The sequence below is a fragment of the Rana temporaria genome, chromosome 3 (genome assembly GCF_905171775.1).
Source record: "Rana temporaria chromosome 3, aRanTem1.1, whole genome shotgun sequence".
Classification (NCBI taxonomy): domain Eukaryota; kingdom Metazoa; phylum Chordata; class Amphibia; order Anura; family Ranidae; genus Rana; species Rana temporaria.
Genome location: NC_053491.1, coordinates 358757329 through 358779117, shown reverse-complemented (window position 1 = coordinate 358779117; position 21789 = coordinate 358757329). Strand labels below are relative to the sequence as shown.

Genomic DNA, 21789 nt, shown 5'->3' with positions numbered 1-21789 from the left:
TATTCTACCCAACTTTCACTGTCTGGAAGTATGGATTTTAAGCCTTTCTATGCTAACCTTGTGAGCTTATTGTCACAGGGTTAGCTTTTCACTGTTATACCCTCTGCCCTCCTCTTCTGCACATACTGTTCCCTGGTATACCCTCTGCCCTCCTCTTCTGCACATACTGTTCCCTGGTATACCCTCTGCCCTCCTCTTCTGCACATACTGTTCCCTGGTATACCCTCTGCCCTCCTCTTCTGCACATACTGTTCCCTGGTATACCCTCTGCCCTCCTCTTCTGCACATACTGTTCCCTGGTATACCCTCTGCCCTCCTCTTCTGCACATACTGTTCCCTGGTATACCCTCTGCCCTCCTCTTCTGCACATACTGTTGTTCACTGTAATACACTCCACATTCTGCTCCCGCACATACTGCCCCCTTTTATACTCTCCTTTCTTTCACATGCTGCCTGCTGTCATACCCTCTGCACTCCTTTCCTACTTATACTGCTTACTGTTCTATCCTCTGCACTCCTTTCCTGCATATACTGCCTCCTGTTATACCCTTCACCCTCCTTCCCTGCACATACTCCCCCCCCCCCCCCCTCTTATACCCTCCGCACTCCTCTCCTGCACACAGGGCCGCCATCAGGGGGGTACAGGCAGTACACCTGTAAGGGGTCCGGAGGTTCCCAGGGGCCCGGATGGCAACCCCCTTTTTTTTATTTATTTTTTATATATTTTTTTTAATTTCTTTTATTTTTTATTTATTTACAGTGCCTTGCGAAAGTATTCGGCCCACTTGAACTTTGCGACCTTTTGCCACATTTCAGGCTTCAAACATAAAGATATAAAACTGTAATTTTTTTTGAAGAATCAACAACAAGTGGGACACAATCATGAAGTGGAACGAAATTTATTGGATATTTCAAACTTTTTTAACAAATAAAAAACTGAAAAATTGGGCGTGCAAAATTATTCAGCCCCCTTAAGTTAATACTTTGTAGCGCCACCTTTTGCTGCGATTACAGCTGTAAGTCGCTTGGGGTATGTCTCTATCAGTTTTGGACATCGAGAGACTGAAATTTTTGCCCATTCCTCCTTGCAAAACAGCTCGAGCTCAGTGAGGTTGGATGGAGAGCGTTTGTGAACAGCAGTTTTCAGTTCTTTCCACAGATTCTCGATTGGATTCAGGTCTGGACTTTGACTTGCCCATTCTAACACCTGGATATGTTTATTTGTGAACCATTCCATTGTAGATTTTGCTTTATGTTTTGGATCATTTTCTTGTTGGAAGACAAATCTCCGTCCCAGTCTCAGGTCTTTTGCAGACTCCATCAGGTTTTCTTCCAGAATGGTCCTGTATTTGGCTCCATCCATCTTCCCATCAATTTTAACCATCTTCCCTGTCCCTGCTGAAGAAAAGCAGGCCCAAACCGTGATGCTGCCACCACCATGTATGACAGTGGGGATGGTGTGTTCAGGGTGATGAGCTGTGTTGCTTTTACGCCAAAAACATAACGTTTTGCATTGTTGCCAAAAAGTTCGATTTTGGTTTCATCTGACCAGAGCGCCTTCTTCCACATGTTTGGTGTGTCTCCCAGGTGGCTTGTGGCAAACTTTAAACGACACTTTTTATGGATATCTTTAGGAAATGTCTTTCTTCTTGCCACTCTTCCGTAAAGGCCAGATTTGTGCAGTATACGACTGATTGTTGTCCTATGGACAGAGTCTCCCACCTCGGCTGTAGATCTCTGCAGTTCATCCAGAGTGATCATGGGCCTCTTGGCTGCATCTCTGATCAGTCTTCTCCTTGTATGAGCTGAAAGTTTAGAGGGACTGCCAGGTCTTCGTAGATTTGCAGTGGTCTGATACTCCTTCCATTTCAATATTATCGTTTGCACAGTGCTCTATGGGATGTTTAAAGCTTGGGAAATCTTTTTGTATCCAAATCCGGCTTTAAACTTCTCCACAACAGTATCTCGGACCTGCCTGGTGTGTTCCTTGTTCTTCATGATGCTCTCTGCGCTTTAAACGGACCTCTGAGACTATCACAGTGCAGGTGCATTTATACGGAGACTTGATTACACACAGGTGGATTATATTTATCATCATTAGTCATTTAGGTCAACATTGGATCATTCAGAGATCCTCGCTGAACTTCTGGAGAGAGTTTGCTGCACTGAAAGTAAAGGAGCTGAATAATTTTACACGCCCAATTTTTCTTTTTTTATTTGTTAAAAGAGTTTGAAATATCCAATAAATTTCGTTCCACTTCATGATTGTGTCCCACTTGTTGTTGATTCTTCAAAAAAAAATTATTAAAGGGCCCAGAGTTCCCCAGGGCCCTGGATGGCAACCCCCTTTTTTTAATTTTTTATAAATGTTTATTATATATATATATATATATATATATATATATATTTTTTTTTTTTTTCTTTTTCTTTTATTCTTTTTATTAAAGGGCCCAGAGGTCCCCAGGGCCCCTGGATGGCTACCCCCCTTTTTTTATATATATTTTTCTTTATTTATTTATTTTTTGTAAAGGGGCTCCCCCCGCTTCTCAATTTTAGGCGTCAGCACCCCCCCCCCCCCCCGTTCTCTGTTCCAGGAGGGCCCATACCTGAAACCCCATAATTCCTGATGGCGGCCCTGCCTGCACATACTTCCCCCTCTTATACCCTCCGCACTCCTCTCCTGCACGCCTGTTGTTATATCCACCACACTACTCTCCTGCACATACTGCCCCCTGGTATGCTCTCTGCCCTTCTCTTCTGCACACCTGCTATTATACCCTGCACACGCTGCCTGCTGTCATACCCCTCACACTCCTCTCTTGCATTTACTGTTCCCCGTTTTTTCCTTTTGCCCTCATCTCCTGCCCCTGTTGTACACTCGGCATTCCTCTCCTGCACATAATGCTCCCTTTTTACCCTCCTCTCTTCACATACTGCCCCATGTCATACCCTCCTTACTGTTCTGCACCTACCGACCCCTATTATACCCTCCTTTTCTTCACATGCTGCCTGCTGTCATACCCTCTGCCCTTCTCTCCTGCACACCTGCTATTATACCCGCCAACATTTTCTCCTGCACATACTGCATGCTGTCATACCTTCTACACTCTTCTCCTGCATATACTGTCTGCTCGTATACACTCTGCACTCCTCTTCTGCACATACTGCCCACCCTTGTATATACTTCACACTCATCTCCTGCATTTACTGCCTGCTGGTATACCTTCTGCACTCCCTTTCCTATACATAATGTCCTATATCCTATTCTATGCACTCCCTCTCCTATACATAATGTCCTATATCCTATTCTATGCACTCTCTCTCCTATACATAATGTCCTATACCTATATCCTATCCTCTGCACTCCCTCTCCTATACATAATGTCCTATACCTATATCCTATCCTCTGCACTCCCTCTCCTATACATAATGTCCTATACCTATATCCTATCCTCTGCACTCCCTCTCCTATACATAATGTCCTATATCCTATTCTATGCACTCCCTCTCCTAATACATAATGTCCTATATCCTATTCTCTGCACTCCCTCTCCTATACATAATGTCCTATATCCTATTCTCTGCACTCCCTCTCCTATACATAATGTCCTATATCCTATCGTCTGCACTCCCTCTCCTATACATAATGTCCTATATCCTATCGTCTGCACTCCCTCTCCTATACATAATGTCCTATATCCTATTCTATGCACTCCCTCTCCTAATACATAATGTCCTATATCCTATTCTCTGCACTCCCTCTCCTATACATAATGCCCCATATCCTATCCTCTGCACTCCCTTTCCTATACATAATTCCCCATATCCTATCCACTTCCTCTCCTATACATAATGTCCTATATCCTATCCACTCCCTCTTTTATAGATAATGTCCTTTATGATACCCTCTGATATGCTCTACTACATAATGCTCCATCTCCTATGCTCTACACTTTTCTGCACATACCGCCCACCCTTATATATTCTCCACACTACTCTTCTGCATATACTGCCTGCTGGTATACCCTCTGCACTCCCTCTCCTGTACATAATGTCCTATATCCTTCTCTCTGCACTTCTCTCCTGTACATAATGCTCCATGTCATACCCTCCACACTCCTCTCCTACATATACTGTGTGCTGCTATACCCTCTGCACTCCTCTCCTGCATATACTGCCTATCATCGTGCCCTCAGCTCTCCTGTTCTGCACATACTGCCCATCGTTATACCCGCCACACCCCTCCCCTGCATATACTACCTGTTATCATACTTCTAACATTAATTTCTGTATGTCTTTTAGCTGAGTATTCCTGACTTGATGTGATAGTCTTGCCATGCTCTGGTTCTAATATAAACCACATAGTTTGTTTTAGTGTCAGGTCTTCGACTGCCTATTGTTGAGATTCAGATTAGCTCTAATGATCATTAGCGCTTGTTGCCACACCTCAAGAGGTCCCAATTGCTGCAAGTGGTGCTGAAAACTACCGCCTTGCTTGAGTTTATCTAGCTGATTAAGGCACATGGGAACTGCAGTCTGTTCTCCCTTCCTGTCCTGATAAGGTCACACATCCCCAGTTCCTGCACTTATACCTTCTCCAGATATGCTAATCATTTCTTATCTCAGGCTGTAATTAGCATTAATTAGAAAAATATGTCCTCTGCAGAGCTGAGGATGGATTACCGGGGAGTCGGGGAGGGTGAAATGCAGACACAATGTTCCCGCTATCGGGGGCCGTCACTGTCAGATGTGCGCAGCTTATTGTACAGGGTGCTTCCAAATATTTTAGAACTATTAAGACAAATTGTTATACACTACGAGAACATTTCCTGGCAGTGAACAATTATGTGGCTCTTTCTGTATTCCTTGATGCCTGTATTATGCAACTCTTTATTTGGCGTAAAAAAAAAAACTTTAAAGCCGCGTGCACATGATTGATTCGTCTGATGGACCGTTTTCATCAGACGAACCGATCGTGTGTGGGACCCATCGGTTTGTTATCCATCGGTGAAAAAACAAATTGTTTTAAAATTATCTGATGGTTAAAAAACCGATAGAAAAAAACGATTGTCTGTGGGCACGTCCATCGGTTAAAAATCCACGCATGCTCAGAATCAAGTCGACGCATGCTTGGAAGCATTGAACTTCATTTTTCTCAGCACGTCGTAGTGTTTTACGTCACCGCGTTCTGACACGATCGTTTTTTTAACCGATGGTGTGTAGGCAAGACTGATGAAAGTCAGCTTCATCGGATATCTGATGAAAAAATCCATCAGTCCGTTTTCATCGGATGAACCGATCGTGTGTACAGGGCATTACAGAATGGGATTTAGGTTGCACTGTGTATCAAACAATAGCTTTTTTTTTTAAATCCTTGTTATCACTGTATTTGTACTCTTTGTTACATCTCCGGGCTGCTGATCCCGTCTGCAGCCACTTCCTAGCTACACACACTTCAGCAATGGCTGCAGGGCATTTCTGGGGCAGGCTTCCTCATGGTGACCTTAGTGGACCATACCTGTGTAATGAGTTGAAATGGCCACTTGTAGTCTTTATTTAAAGCCAGTGTGACACAGGAGCACATTTGGACAGGGACTGTCATCCTGTAATGGGAAATGCCTGAACAAGGACCTTCATAGCAGGATCCAAAGGAATTATTGTACTAAAAGCTGCAGATGTAAAAATTAGAAATACACTGGGCCAGATTGAGATAGATCAGCGGATCTTTAGATCTGCGTAATCTATCTGATTTAAGATCCGCCGTCGCAAGTTTTAGAGGCAAGTGGGTATTTTACAAAACACTTACCTCCAAACTTGCGGCGACGGATCATAAATCCCCCGGCGGAATTCAAATTCCGCGGCTAGGGGGAGTGTAGTATTTAAATCAGGCGCGTCCCCGTGCCGATTTAAATGCGCATGCGCCGTCCGCAAATTTTCCCGGCGTGCATTGCTCCCAATGACGTCGCTAGGACGTCATTGGTTTCGGCGTGAGCATAACTAGCGTCTAGCGCTTTTGTAAATCGACGTACGCAAACTACGTAAAAAAAAAAATTGACGCGGGAACGACGGCCATACTTAACATTGGCTGCGCCTCATAGAAGCAGGGGTAAGTATACGCCGGGAAAACGCTTATGTAAACGACGTAAAGTGACTGCGTCGGGCCCGCGTACGTTCGTGAATTGGCGTATCTCGCTGATTTACATATCCTCGCCGTAAATCAGCGAGAACGCCCCCAGCAGCCATTTTTAAATTGCAGTTAAGATCCGACGATGTAACACAGTTACACCTGTCGGATCTTAGGCATATCTATGCGTAACTGATTCTATGAATCAGTCGCATAGATACGACCTGCCTAAGTCAGAGATACAGCGGTGTATCAGGAGATACACTGTTGTATCTCTTTGAGAATCTGGCCCAGAGTGTGCACAATTCTTAGGCAAGTTGTATTTTTGAGGATTCATTTCATTATTGAACAATACAGTGTTCTCGGTCAGTCCAAAATGTTAATATATCTAAAATCTGAATATTTAAAGTGGAGTTTCCATCCCAAATTTTTTTTTTTTCATTATTGTGCTCATTAGAACTAAAAAAATAAAAATATATTTTTTTTACTCATCTGGAAATGCCTGTTGCTATGCAGTCCCACAAAATCTGCCTTTGGAATCACCTAGGATCCTGACATCATCTCCCTCTAATGCTCCTGGGAAATGTGTGTCATCATTTCCCAGGATGCAGTGCGCTACCCAATTATCACTCCCCATCCAGGACTTCCAGGAAGTAAGTGCTTGTGGGCTTCACAATGCCCACAAGCAAAATGACAACGGTGTGGACATAGTTTTATAAACTCTTTTTTGAATATCTATGCGGAACGGCGGCGGATTGTAAAATAGTAAGTGACCGGATTTATATTATAAAAACGCAGGATGAAAGGACATACATTTAAAAAATGCTAATTGTGGTTGGAACCCCCCTTTAAGTGAATGTAAAAATTAGGTTTTGGCTTTCTTAGGAGAATATCTATGTGTGCACAATTATTTGGCAACTATTCGTGTGCACAATTGTTGTGCAACGAAATGAAAAAACAAATTCCCATCTCACTTGTTTGTTTTCATCTGTTAAAGTGAGAATAATAAACAAACAATTCAAAATTTACAAATAAACATTTCTGACACTTAAGAAAATAAAAAATAAGTGACCAATATAGGCGCCATTCTTTTCGATTAGGCCGCTTTCACACTGAGATGACCTTCAGGCGTTTTAGCGCTAGAAATAGCCTCTATAAAGCGCCATTCTTAGCAGTGAGTGCTTTCACACAAGGGCGGTGCGCTTGCAGGACGTTAGGAAAAGTCCTGCAAGCAGCATCTTTGGCGCGGCTTGGGAGCGCTATAAATAGCGCTCTTAAAATGTCCCAGTCCATTGAAATGAATGGGCAGCGCTTCCAAAGCGATTTGAAAGTGTCGTAAAACTGGTCCTTTTTTTTTTTTTTTTAAGGTCCCGTTGTCACGAGACCTAAACAAACTGGCCCGCTAGCTCCCTAACGCGCCACTAAAACACAGAAAAAATTACCGGCGCTGCAGTGTGAAAGGGGGTCTAACAGTCATAGGCCTTTCATTCATGAAGTCTGTCAGTTTCTTGATCTATTGATGATCAACTTTTTGTGAAGCAGCAGCCACAGCCTTCCAGACACTGTTCAGAGAGGTGTACTGTTTTCCTTCACTGTAAATCTCCTGTTTAAAATAGGGGTTAGGTCAGGTGAGGAAGGGGACCATGTCCTTGTTCCTTCATCTTTAACCGCTTGCATACAGGGCTGTTATACACACATCCATACCAGGCCTATTCTGGCACTTCTTTCCTACATGTACAAATCATATTTTTTTTGCTAGAAAATTACGCAGAACCCCCAAACATTATATATGTTTTTTTTAGCAGACACCCTAGGGAATAAAACGACGGTCATTGAAACGTTTTATCTTGCACGGTATTTGCGCAATCTTTTTTCAAACGCCTTTTTTTTGGAAAAAAATTGTTTCATGAATTACAAAAATAACAAAACAGTAAAGTTAGCCCAATTTTTTTGTAAAATATGAAAGATGATGTTACACCGAGTAAATAGATACTTAACATGTCACGCTTTAAAATTGCGCACACTCATGGAATGGCGCCAAACTTCGGTACTTAAAAATCTCCATAGGCAACGCTTTGATAATTTTTACAGGTTACCAGTTTAGATTTACAGAGGAGATCTAGTGCTAGAATTGTTTCTGGCACTCTAACGCACGCGGCGATACCTCACATACAGTATGTGGTTTAAACGGCGTTTACATATGTCGGCGGGACTTGCGTGTGCGTTCGCTTCTGCGCGCTAGCTACTGGGGACAGGGGCGTTAAAAAAAATGTTTTATTTCTTTTTTTTTTTTTACATATTTATTAATTTTTTAACACTTTTTTTTTTTTTTTTTTTTTTTTTATTATCACTTTTATTCCTATTACAAGGAATGTAAACATCCCTTGTAATAGGAATGTGTGTGACAGGTACTCTTTATGGAGAGATGCGGGGTCAATAAGACCCCACATCTCTACTCCAGGCTGGAAAGCATGAAATCGGTGAAAAAAAATTCACCTATCTCATGATTACTGTTGCTTAGCAGCCGCAATTGCGGCTTTGTTTACTTACGGGGACCCGGGCGTGACGTCATCACATCGCGTCCGGGTCCTCCGACGGTCATAGAGATGACTGGTGACCATCTGGTCACCAGTCATCTCTATGCTTCCTGCCAGAATCGGACGATTCGTTCTCCGGGCCCCCGATGGCACAGGAGAGAGCCCGGAAAAGCACCGGATGGCGGCGGGAGGGGGGGTGTCCCCTCCCGCCGCCTGTAAGAACGATCTAGCGGCGGAACCGCCGCTATGATCCTTCTTACGTTGTGCAGAATCGCTGGCAGAAGAGAAGGATATCTGAATGATGCCTCTAGCTGCAGGCATCATTCAGATATCCCCCCCACAAAGCCCAGGACGTCATATGACGTCCACCCGGATCGGTAGAGGTCCTTTGTGGACGTCATATGACAATGGGCCGATATTGAAGTGGTTAAAGGAGTTGTTTTTTTTTGTTTTTTTATAACAAAAACTGTATACTTGCCTCCTCTGTGCAAGGGTTTTGCACAGAGTGGCCCCCAATCCTCCTTTTCTGGGGTCCCCCAGCGGCTCTCCTCCCCACATTGAATTCCCCCTTGGAGGCTTGCATCCCAAGGGGACACCCATGCAAGCATGCTCCCGAGTCCTGCAGCTGCGTCCATTGACACAGATGGCAGGACTCGGCCGCGCCCCCCAGCTCCCGCGTCACTGGATTTTATTGACAGCCGAGAGAGCCAATGGCTGTGCTGCTATCAATCTATCCAATGAGGACCCAAGACAGCGGCTGGAGCTGCTGTGCTCGTCCCCCGTCGATGGAAGGATCGGGTTCAGGTAAGTAAAAGGGGGGCTCTGGGGGGCTGCTGCACAACAGAAGGGTTTTTGCCTTGATGCATTGCATAGAATGCATTAAGGTGAAAAACCTTGAGGGTTTACAGCCCCTTTAACCACTTAAGGACCCGCTCATGTACATATACGTCGGTACTTTAAAGATGGATATCTCGGTAACGGCAGCAGCTGCTGCCACAACCGAGATATCCATCTTTTCTTTGAGCGGTCCTGTAAACGATAATGGTGGTCTCCGCAGCGGATTTGCCGCAAGATCACCGTTATCGGCGGCGGGAGAGGGCGCCGCTCTCCCGCGCCCTCTGCCACTTACCGGAGCCGTCGGCGGCGGCAGCGGAGGTGATCGGGTTCTTTCCTCTCCTCGGCTGAGATACGATGAGGGCAAGATGACCCCCACCCGTCCCCATAGCATAGCAGGGCGGAAGTGACCCCAGATTTCATATTTAAGAGGACCTGTCATGCTTTTTTCTATTACAAGGGATGTTTACATTCCTTGTAATAGGAATAAAAGTGACCAATTTTTTTTGTGTGTAAAAATGAATAAACTAAATAAGAAAACAAAAAAAAAATGTTTTAAAGTGCCCCGTCCCGATGAGCTCGCGCGCAGAAGCGAAAACGGTGTTCAAACCACACAAGTGAGGTATCACCACGATCGTTGGAGCGAGAGCAATAATTCTAGCCCTAGACCTCCCAGAGGTCCCCAGGGCCACGGATGGCAACCCCCCCCCCCCCTTTTAAAAAAAATAAAAAATTACATTTTTTTTATATACTTTTTTTATTTCTTTTTATTTCTTTTCTTTCTTTATATATATTTTTTATATATATTTTTAATAAAAAAAAATATATATACATAAAAAAATAATTTTTAATAATTTTTTTATATAAAATAAATGAAAAAAAAATTGCTGTTGCCATCCGGGTCCCTGGGGACCTCCCGACCCCTTACAAAAAAAAAAAGAGAAAAAGAAAAGGGGGGTTGCCATCCGGGCCCCTTACAGGTGTACTGCCTGTACCCCTCTGATGGCGGTCCTGCATACGAGTACCCCACCTCCACGTTGCTGACTTCTGAATGGAAGTGGATCTCTGTGCCCATTACTGATCCAACCACAGGCCCATCCATCTGGTCCATAAAGAGTTGCTCTTATCCCATCAGTCTATAAAACCTTTGAAAATCTGTCTTAACGTTTCAACTTCTGTGTTTTGTTCAGTGGAGGTCGGGTTTCCGCCTCCCTTACCTTGGCCATCTCTGAGCACTGAACACCTAGTACTTCTGGGCACTCTAGGTTGTAGTTCTGTGACAGCACTGGAGTCTAATGGGTTCCTGGTAGCTTCACGTTTTGATTCTTCTCATATCTTTTGGCAGTTAATTTGCATATTTTTTTTCTCAACACGTTTCTTGCAACCCTGTTGAGTATTTGCAACAAAACGTCTGATAGTTCTGTGATCATGCCCCAATGTCTCTTTAAATTCAAGAATGCTGCATCCGTCTGAAAGACTTTATATAATTTTTGACTTTGATTTTTGATAGTTGAACACCTTCGTCAGGGGTATAGGATAGAGATAAATATGGTCATAAATTGTTTTTACTCAAGTAGAGTGATTCCTTAAAGAGAGTAGGTGAGGCAACTGTCAGAGTGGGGGTGCAGACGGAGGCCAGCCCAATATCAATCTGGGCTTGAGATTGCAAGTTCCCAGATGTATTTAAGCAGATAGGTAACAGCAACAAAATGCCAGTGGTTGAATTTAGACAGTGTTTGTTCTATGGAAGATCGGGACTGGAGCTAGCCGGAGCCTTCAATAAAGCTCCAAATCAATGGGTAACACCAAGCGATCCCTGTCTCCATACGTTGTCCCCTCTCTGCAATGCTTTATCAACAAAGGGTTAGCCTCATCATACGATTTTCCAGCTCACAGGACAACAATCAAAGCACCAGCAGTGATTGTCACTGAGCAGGTTAACTTACCAGGTCCCAGCATCTACTGCTGCAATTCTGAGCTCTAAAAACATAAGTGTCACATCTGATAGCTCTTCATAGAGGCAAAGTTTTTCAGTTTCTAATTACAGCCTTCAGAGATTCAGTTTAACGATTGTAAATGGTGTCTTAAAAAAATGAAAAATGGGGCAGGAAATATTTATAGAGAAGATATTATAAAATCAACATGAGTGTTTTAAAAGTGAAAGTGGACTTGGAGGACTTTCACACTGTGCAGCCCATAGCATCGGCAGTAAAATGCCGTTATTTTTACCGGCGACGCTATGGGCGTATTTGCGGCACATTTCGGCCGCTAGCGGGGCGCATTTACCCCCTGCTAGCGCAGAGAAAGAGATATATGGACAGCCGCACTCCAAAGTCTTAAGACGTGCCCTTTATTTGGGTAAAAAGAAAATGCACTACAAAAACCAGCATACAGTGGGAAAAAAACGTGCTAGAGCACGTCTTTTTAAGACTTTGGAGTGTGGCTGTCCATATATCTCTTTCTCTGCATATCCTGTGCATTGCCGGCACCCGTTGGTTCTTGAGTGGACAGTGATTACCTTAGGTGTGCTCACCTGGAGCGGCATCTTTCTTACCCCCTGCTAGCGGCCGTAAAAGGGTTAAAACCGCCCGCAATGCGCTGCTGAAGCAGCACATTGCGAACGATATAGCCGCCCCGTCCCATTGATTTCAATGGGCAGCAGCGGAGGAGGAGCGGTAAACACACCGCTCCTTCTCTGCTCCAAAGATGCGCCTAGCGGGACTTTTTTTTACCGTCCTGCTAGTGCACCGCTCCAGTGTGAAAGCCCCTCAGGCTTTCACACTGGAGTGAATGGGGACAGATTTTTAAGCGTGTATTGCAGGTGCTTTTTTTAACGCTATAGAGCCTGCAATACGCTCCAGTGTGAAAGGGCTCTTAGTGTTACTAAACCCAGGAGCTCACATTCACTGGTCTCCCACGGTACACAGAACATGGAACTGCAATTATTGTAGTGAATATAAACTGCTAAATACCTTTTCTAATCAGCAGTATATAGCCTTGTGACTTCTATCGGTGTCTGGCCGAGCTCTGTTTTAAGCTTGTAGGAGGAGATTTCATTGTCCTCTGACTGTCCTATGAGGCTGCATGACCCCTGTCTGGACAGTGCTGATTGGCCCTGTGCAGATTACATGCACACCCCCCCCCCCCTCAAAATAAAAAAAACTCTCTTGCAGCACACACCAAACTGAGCATGTGTAGAGTGCCTCCCAGGGCGCTGTACTATCAGCAGATGGATTGAGGACAGTAAAATAAGGGGATGATCAGTGAAGACAGGTTCAAACATTCTTTTTACACTTAGGTTCCACAGTGAGTATAAGAAGCATGCTTTACTGCATATACAGACTGACTTTGTGTGTTTAGTAACACTGTAAGTGTATCCCATCTGGTCTTTGTTTAGTACAGAGTTTGGGTCACTTGCAGAGTGTATCCCAACTGGCCTTTTCAACATGACTCTCATTATCCTTAGGCCCCATACACACGAGAGGATCCATCCACTGAAAAATCTCAGCGGATCGTTTTCAGCGGATGGATCCCCTGGTGTGTATGCTCCAGCGGATCTTTATCCGCGGATATTTCTGAATTCCAGCAGATAAAAATTTGTTGACATGCCAACAAATCTATCCGCTGGAATCGAATCCCACGGATCGATCCGCTGGTCTGTACAGACTCACCGGATCGATCCGTCCGAGGGGATCCCCCACATGCGTCGTAATGATTCGACGCATGCGTGGAATTCCTTATATGACAGCGTCGCCCATGTCGCTGCGTCACGTCATCGCCAGAGGATTTTGGCGCGGATTTCGATTCGATGGTGAGTACACTCCATCGGATGGAAATCCGCGCAAATCCTCGAGAGGATTTATCCGCGGATACGGTCCGCTGGACCGTATCCGCGGATAAATCCTCTCGTGTGTATGGGGCCTAAGTGTTAGTTTCAATGGCAAAAGGGAGATCTCTGTCCATCATTCCTGCAGTCGTATTGACTACCGTATTGGTACTTTTTTATTGATTGTAGTTACTTAGACTGGTCTCTGGAATGCGATATCAACACTATGGTTTGGTCTGACCATTCCGGTTTTCTGGATAGTCTCGGTTCCCTCTGCTCCCTATGAAGAATGGACACGGTGACTTAAAAGCTGTCTTACGAGTGACCTTCATTTAAATAGGCACATGCTTGAAAAATGAGAGAACAGCTTCTATTGCCTCTGCGATACAAAACCTCAGGAATCTGGAAACCACACACAAACGTTCTCCTACAGTTGAATCTCTTCGGTAGTCACTTAGGTCTGATCCAAACGTAGGGAATCTTACGAATCATCTGCCCGCACGTTCGCTGACAAGCTAGCGTTGCACCAATACAAATGTCAGGACAAATGCGGTCGGCCTTTAGCATGTTCCCTTTATCCGAAACAATCCTCCACCTTCATATCCCATACACAGGGCTTCATGGTGATGTTCTCTCCTCGCCCTCGGAGATATCAATGAATTTCAGGGATTTCTACCAATCCCTTTATGATATTCTGCTACCGCCTGTAACCCCATCTGAGAATGTGTTGGCAAAGGAAATTGATGTCCCATATTGCATAATCTGCACTCCTCACTTTAGATGGGGACTTAATTGAAAACCTTGAAGACCTTATCTCCGAGGACGAGGTTGCCAAAGCTATTGCAAACACTCCCACTGGGAAGAGCCCAGGTCTTGACGGCTTATGCCAAAATTTTATAAACACTTTGCTTCCCTTTTGACTCCTTTCCTGACCAAAGTATTCAACTCTCTGATGGAGGGTAATACGTTTTCCTCACAAATGCTTGAGGCACTCACTTCTCATCCCAAAACCTGGTAAGGACCCATCTAAATAGGCCTATATCCTTGATTTGAAGGTTCTTGCCAAGGTGCTTGCCAATGGATTACAACCATTACTACCTTGTCTGATCAATTTAGACTAAGTTGGCTTTGTGAGTGGCCGAGAAGCCAGAGACCACACTCTGAAAACCCTCCTACTGACTGATTATGCTTGTTCTCAAGCTGTCCCCATGTGCCGCCTTCTTTTGGTCAACACAGAAAAAGCATTTGGCCTGGATTAATTTGCAGTTCCTCCGCTTATCCCTACAGCAGATAGGTTTAGGTCCACACATGGTCTCGAGGATAATGTCCCTCTACTCCACACCTTCGGCTCGGATCAGAATAAATGAGGTTCAATGTAGAAAAAAGTAAAATCATGCATTTGGGTGGCAAAAATATAAATGCAATCTACTCACAAGGGGGTGAACCTCTGGGGGAATCTAGGATGGAAAAGGACCTGGGGGTTCTAGTAGATGATAGGCTCAGCAATGGCATGCAATGCCAAGCTGCTGCTAATAAAGCAAACAGAATATTGGCATGCATTAAAAAGGGGATTAGCTCAAGAGATAAAACAATAATTCTCCCGCTCTACAAGACTCTGGTCCGGCCCCACCCAGAGTATGCTGTCCAGTTGTGGGCACCAGTCCACAGGAATGATGTACTGGAAATGGAACGAGAAAAAAGAAGGGCAGCAAAGCTAATAAAGGGTCTGGAGGATATTAGTTATGAGGAAAGGTTGTGAGCAGTGAACTTATTCTCTCTGGAGAGGGGATACGATATCAATTTACAACAGGGGTCAAGTCCTGGGGAAAAAAGTGTGGGAACTCCCACCCAAGAAACACTCCCCCACCAAAAAAAAAGATGCGCTCATATGCATAATTACTAAACCGCAAGTTCTTTCTAAATCTCGCGATAACTTGCGGCAGACCTCCGCAATGCCTCCTGGGAACAATGACAAAAGCTCCCAGGAGACATTGCGGCATCGAGGAAGTGACGGAATACCCACACACTACCCGATAAACCCATATACAGGAAGCGGCCAGTAACATAAAGGTCTACAAAGGTTCGCCTGCCCCTGACAGTGACTCGAGCTGGGCATCACCGCTTAGTGAAGGATTGGCTTGGGCGGCTCAGCTGCTCTAGTCCTGCAAAGGGAACTGAGTTCCTGCTGTGAAAAAAGTGCAGGAACTCCGTTCCCATGAATTCCCGCAGGACTTGAGCCCTGATTTACAAATGCCATACTGGTGATCCCATAATAGGGATAAAACTTTTTCGCGGAAGTGAGTTTAACAAAACACGTAGCCACTCACTAAAATTTGTAGAAAAGAGGTTTAACCTTAAACTACGTAGATGGTTCTTTACTGTAAGAGCAGCAAGGCTATGGAATTCCATTCCACAAGCGGTGGTCTCAGCGGGGGGCATCGATAGTTTCAAGAAACCTATTAGATAAGCACCTGAACGACCACAACATACAGGGATATACAAGGTAATACTGGCATATAATCGCACACATAGGTTGGACTTGTCTTTTTTTCAACCTCGCCTACTATGTAACTATATGAAACTGATATGATTTTTTTTTTTTTTTAACATGAATTTTGCAGAAGCTGTCCACATGGCAAAATTTTGCCAAATGTAGGAAACCATTAGTAATTTAGCTTTGAAATGAGTCCATTCATCCCTACTGATGACTAAACTGAAAATCAAAATTGTGTGCATAGTGCAGATATTGCCCAGGTACTGGTGTGTGATCAGAGACTGTTTCTGCCTTTTCAGGATCCTCCAGAGGGTGGAGACAAACAGAACGCAGCTCAGAAACATCAACAATCGAGTCAGCCTGGCACAAGCCAAGATAGAGAAGATCAAAGGCAGTAAAAAGGCTATTAAGGTGAGAGGCCATTTAACTGAGCACTGGGTCTCCATCTTGCTGCAGTGGCTGCACATGCTGGGAGAGGCCAGTTGGCCCCTTTACTGTGGTGGGTGGATGCATTTACAGGTGCATCTTATACAATTAGAACATCATCGGAAAGGTAATTTATTTCAGTAATTTAATTCAAAAAGGGAAACTCTTATATTTTATATAGATGCATTACACACAGAGTGATGTATTTTTTATTTTATTTTAATGCTAACGCTTGTTCCGCACAATGTTTCGTTGGTTCCTCACACTATATGTAAGAAAGCTGCTGCCTCAACTGGAAAACAACCACCAGGGTGGTGTTTTGGTGTTAAAGAAAGGAATGGTGGGTGTGGAGCGGCTCCGAGAGGTAATGTTGCCATATAAAATCCGTAAAAAAAAAAATGAATATAGCCTCAATGAGATCCTATATGTTAATAAATGCAACTCAGTATGTGCACAATGTTCTATATCAATTGTTGATGTGTATCCATTAGATGTTGCTAATCATTCATATGTGTAATATAAATGTATAACCTTGTGCAAAATAGTCACCAAAACTACCATTGAGGAAAAACGTTTTTTATTTTTAATTTTTTTTATTTATTAAAGTGACAGGTGCTCTTTAAAGTTCTTCAAACCATAAATTAAACAATTCATGTGATAAAATTAATTGGTGTTAGAAATACTTAAGACCATAAAATAGACATAAAGGTAAGCAAATCATGTGAAAATTAATTTTGTAAACGTGTCAGAAAAAATTATCCTATCTATCGGCCCGGATTCACAAAGCACTTACGCCGATGTATCTCGAGATACGCCGCATAAGTGTAAGTATGCGCCGTGCCCATAAACTGAGATACGCCTGAAAATAGGCTTCATCCGACCGACGTAACTTTCCTACGGCCGGCATATCGTGGGCGCATATTTACGCTGGGCGCATTTGCCGCTCCCATTGATTTTCTATGCACATATGCAAATGAGGGAGATACGCCGATTCACGAACGTACATAATATACGTGGTTTGCGTAAGTCGTACGTCCGGCGTAAAGTTATTCCCCATATAGGAGGCGCAACCCATGCAAAGGTACGGACCAGGGAACACAAGCCGTCGTATCTTTTGTCGTTTACGTTGTACGTGAATATGACTAGGCGTAGATTGCGTTCACGTGGTAGGCAGTGATCCGGCGTATATTGGGGAGTAGTTCTGACGTGATTCTGCGCATGCGCACTGGGATGCGGCCACGGGACGGCGCATGCACCGTTCATTTTAAGTACTTCTATGGCGCTTGCCCTATAATTTGCATGGGGTGACGCCTCATTAGCATGGCTCACGCCCACTTCCACCTACGCTGGCTTGCGCAGAGGAAACCCAGCGTATCTTTAAGAGTGAAAGGGGGAGCAAGTGCTTGGTGAATCCAGTGCTTGCCTCTGTGCGCTGCGTCGGCGTAGCGTATATTAGATACGCTACGCCCCGCATAAATATGTGACGATGTATGTGAATCCGGGCCGTATTGTGTAATTTATGGTTTGAAGCAGATTAAAGAGCAACTGTCACTTAAATAAAAATATATATTTTTTTCCTCAATTGTTTTGGTGAATATTTTGCACATGGTTATGAATTTATATTACACGTATGAATGATTAGCAACATCTAATGGATATTTATCAACAATTGATGTTTAGCTTTGTGCACATACTGAGTTGGATTTATTAACCTATATGATCTCATTGAGGCTATATTAATTTTTATACATATTTTATTTGGCAACATTACCTCTCAGAGCAGCGCCACACCCACTATTCTTCTTTTTTTGTATTTTAATTTTGATGATTATGGCTTACAGCTAGTGAAACCCCAACATTTTGTATCTCAAAAAATTTCAATATTACATAAGACCAATAAAAATGTAATTACTGCATCAGTGCGGCGAAAGCAATCAGCCTGTGGCACTGCTGAGGTCTTATGGAAGCCCAGGTTGCTTTGATAGTGACCTTCAGCTTGTCTGCATTGTTAGGTCTGGTGTTCCTCATCTTAATCTTGACAATATCCCACAGATTCTCTATGGGGTCTAGGTCAGACGAGTTTGGTGGGCAATCAAGCACAGTGATACCATGTTTATTAAACCAGGTGTTGGTACTTTTGGCAGTGTTGGCAGGTGCCAAGTCCTGCTGGAAAATTAAACCTCTCCATAAAGCTGGTCAGCAGAGGGAAGCATGACGTTCTCTAGAATTTCCTGGTAGAGGCTGCCCTGACTTTGGACTTGATAAAACACAGTGGACTAACACCAGCAGATGACATGGCTCCCAAAATCATTATAGACAATGGAAAATGTAGCATTTCATTTGGAAATCAAGGTCCCAGAGTCTGGTGGAAGAGTGGAGAGGTACAGAATCCAAGTTTCCTGAGGTCCAGTGTAAAGCTTTCACAGTTAGTGATGATTTGGGGAGCCATGTCATCTGCTGGTGTTGGTCCACTGTGATTTATCAAGTCCAAAGTCAGCGCAGCCGTCTACCAGGAAATTGTAGAGCACTTCATGCTTCCCTCTGCTGACCAGCTTTATGAAGATGCTGATTTCATTTTCCAGCAGAACATGGCACCTGCCCAAACCACCAGCGCTCACACGGGTCAATGTACTGGCTATCATGCAGTCCTTTTTGTTGATGGTTGGTTTTACCTTCTGCCTTAAAACGAATCTCACAGCTGCTTGGATTTAAATTTTATTAAATTCTAACAAGGAGCAAGTGGGTTTTTTAATTACATAAAAGTGTTTGAGGACATATTTGGTAAAAAAAAATTACGCACAGAGTGAAGTGGTGAATATTAATACTGTTATGCAAAAAAACAAAGGGTTTTTAATAATACAATTTTCAGCTCTCAGTACTTATTGATTAAAAAAAAACAATCGTTACAGCAAATGATACTTGTTGAATTGAACTGAGCCTATTGCCTAATCCACTTGGTATTGGCTTTGTTGATCTAAATGGCCCATTTCTCTGCCTGTTCAGGTTTTTTCAAGTGCCAAGTACCCAGCCCCTGACCGCCTTCAGGAATACACATCTATTTTTTCTGGTGCAGAAGATCTGTTTTCTGAGAAAAGGCCACGACACAAAATCCAGAGCAAGCACCGTCCTTTGGATGAACAAGCCTTGCAGGTGAGAAATGTATTTTAAATAAATATTACTGCTATGTGTAGCAAGAGTAAACCAGTGAGGGGCTAGGGTGGGCAGCAAGGCACAAAGTGAGCAGTTGATAAAAATTTGGATCTTAAACATAGCAGGTACACCATAAAAAAAAACGGTAAGAAAAGTACATTGGTTTCAGCTGAGTTGCTAGAATTGTTAAAGCATGGCTGGACCCCTGTACACTGTCCTGCCCCCCCCCCCCAGGTACACTGTCCTGCTTGACCCCTGGTACCCTCCCCTGCTTGACCCCCGGTACACCAACCTGCTGACCTCCCATCCTCTGCCCCCCTGACATTTTGCATTATTGCACTCCCACTTCAGACAGGCTGGATACCGCCCTGTGTTAAAGACCTGGGGCACCCAGAGTAGAATGATGAGGCAGTGTACATAATGCATCTTGCCCAATTGGTGGGTGTAGCCAAATGGTGCTTGCAGTGGAAGGTGGATGTGGATAAATAATAAGCGCGACTACCTAAATATAACAAACTAAAATTATAACCTCTAGTATAAAATAAATATATGTGCAATAGTCCAAAAAAATCCAGGAGATCCATAAGGCTCAGTGTGAGCATTAAGGATTACGGAAACCATCCATCGAAGATTTTTTGACACACTATGATGCACGAAGACTTATCACACTTTTTATACTTATAAGGACTATATTAATTTGTTCATTATCCCTTTGGGAATTGATCCTTTTTTGGACTATTGCACATATCATATTTTATGCTAGAGGTTATTATTTTAGTTTGTTATATTTAGGTAGTCGCGCTTATTATTTATCCATATCCCGTTTTTAGTGCACTTGTTACACTTTTAGATTGAAAAGCGACCTCCACCATTCACTTATTTCGTTATTTTATTCACCTTGTTCACGTGGTGGCACGAGAGATTCACCTTGCACATATTACAGTGGGAGGTGCATTGTTAAAAAAGAAGCATACAGCATAAGAAGTACAGTGGTCAGGAGTATAAAATGTACAACATCGTATAAATAGTACAGGGCTCAGGAGTGAGTAATGCACAGAATGCAGGGACCATGGGTGGGTAATGTACAAAAATCACCCTCACCTTGCTAGTACTAATCTTACACCTACAAGCACAAATCTCATTTAGCACAGACCACCCCACCCTCAGAAACCTTCCCCCTTCCTCCCTGAATACCACTCAACAAACGTCAGGTGCAGAAGTCTTTGTGTCATGTGACCAGAGCTGAGGAGGAGCTGCTAAGGGAAGCCTCTCTCAGCTCTGAACTGTTGCTGCACTGCAGCGCCACATAAAAAATAAAACCTTGCAGTTGGGGGGCGTGGGACACCCATGAAGGTAGAGTTTTTCTGAAAATTATACTGTTTCCTATATAATGTTACATGCCAAGAATTTATTCATGTAACGTTATGGAAAGGTCCACTGTAAGTTTCTCTGTGTTTTTTTTTATAGGAGAAGTTGAAGTATTTCCCAGTATATGTCAGCTCCAGGGCTCAGGAGGAAGAGGGAGCAGAGGAAGGACTGGGCAGTCTGCCTCGAAACATCAATTCTGCTAGCTCTCTTTTACTCTTCAACACAACTGAGAATCTGTGAGTGGGGATGTATTATAAGAGGTGATGGTTGGAAATATTTGTAGAAGAATTAACCACTTCCATACCAGGCACTTACGCACCTTCCCGCCCAAGCCAATTTTCAGCTTTCAGCACTGTCACACTTTGAATGGCAATTGCGCGGTCGTGCGACGTGGCTCCCAGACAAAATTGGCGTCCTTTTTTCCCCACAAATAGAGCTTTCTTTTGGTGGTATTTGATCACCCCCACTTTTTTTTTCTTTTTTTTTCTGCGCAACAACTAAAAAAAGACTGAAAATTTTGAAAAAATTACGTTTTTATTTTTTTCTGTTAATTTTTTTGTAAATAAGTAAGTTTTTTCTCTTTCAATTACGGGCACTGATATGGCGGCACTGATGGGCACAGATGAGATGGCACTGATGGACATCATTGAGGTAGTACTGACGGGCACAGATGAGGTGGCACTGATTGGCGGCGCTGGTATGCGGCACTGATGGGCACTCATAGGCGGCACTGATGGGCACTCATAGGCGGCACTGATGGGCACTCATAGGTGGCACTGGGCACTCATAGGCAGCACAGATGGGCACTCATGGGCAGCACTGGGCACTCATAGGCGGCACTTATGGGTGGCACTGATGGATACTTATGGGTGGCACTGTTGGGCACTGATGGGCACTGTGGGGTGGCACTGATGGACACTGTGGGGTGGCACTGATGGACACTGTGGGGTGGCACTGATGGACACTGTGGGGTGGCACTGATGGACACTGTGGGGTGGCACTGATGGACACTGGGGTGGCACTGATGGAC

The 21789-nt window shown here is 43.8% G+C and overlaps 1 protein-coding gene across 2 annotated transcripts in view; it reads left to right on the top strand.

Annotated features, from left to right (window-relative positions):
• Positions 1 to 21789, top strand: part of WASHC1 (WASH complex subunit 1) — a 45873-nt gene that overhangs the window by 8034 nt on the left and 16050 nt on the right. For both annotated transcript variants that reach the window (XM_040345246.1, XM_040345247.1), the window contains exons 3-5: positions 16115 to 16226; positions 19245 to 19391; positions 20859 to 20995. In XM_040345246.1, coding sequence (XP_040201180.1) covers positions 16115 to 16226; positions 19245 to 19391; positions 20859 to 20995 — 396 coding nt within the window. The remainder of the gene's footprint in view (positions 1 to 16114; positions 16227 to 19244; positions 19392 to 20858; positions 20996 to 21789) is intronic.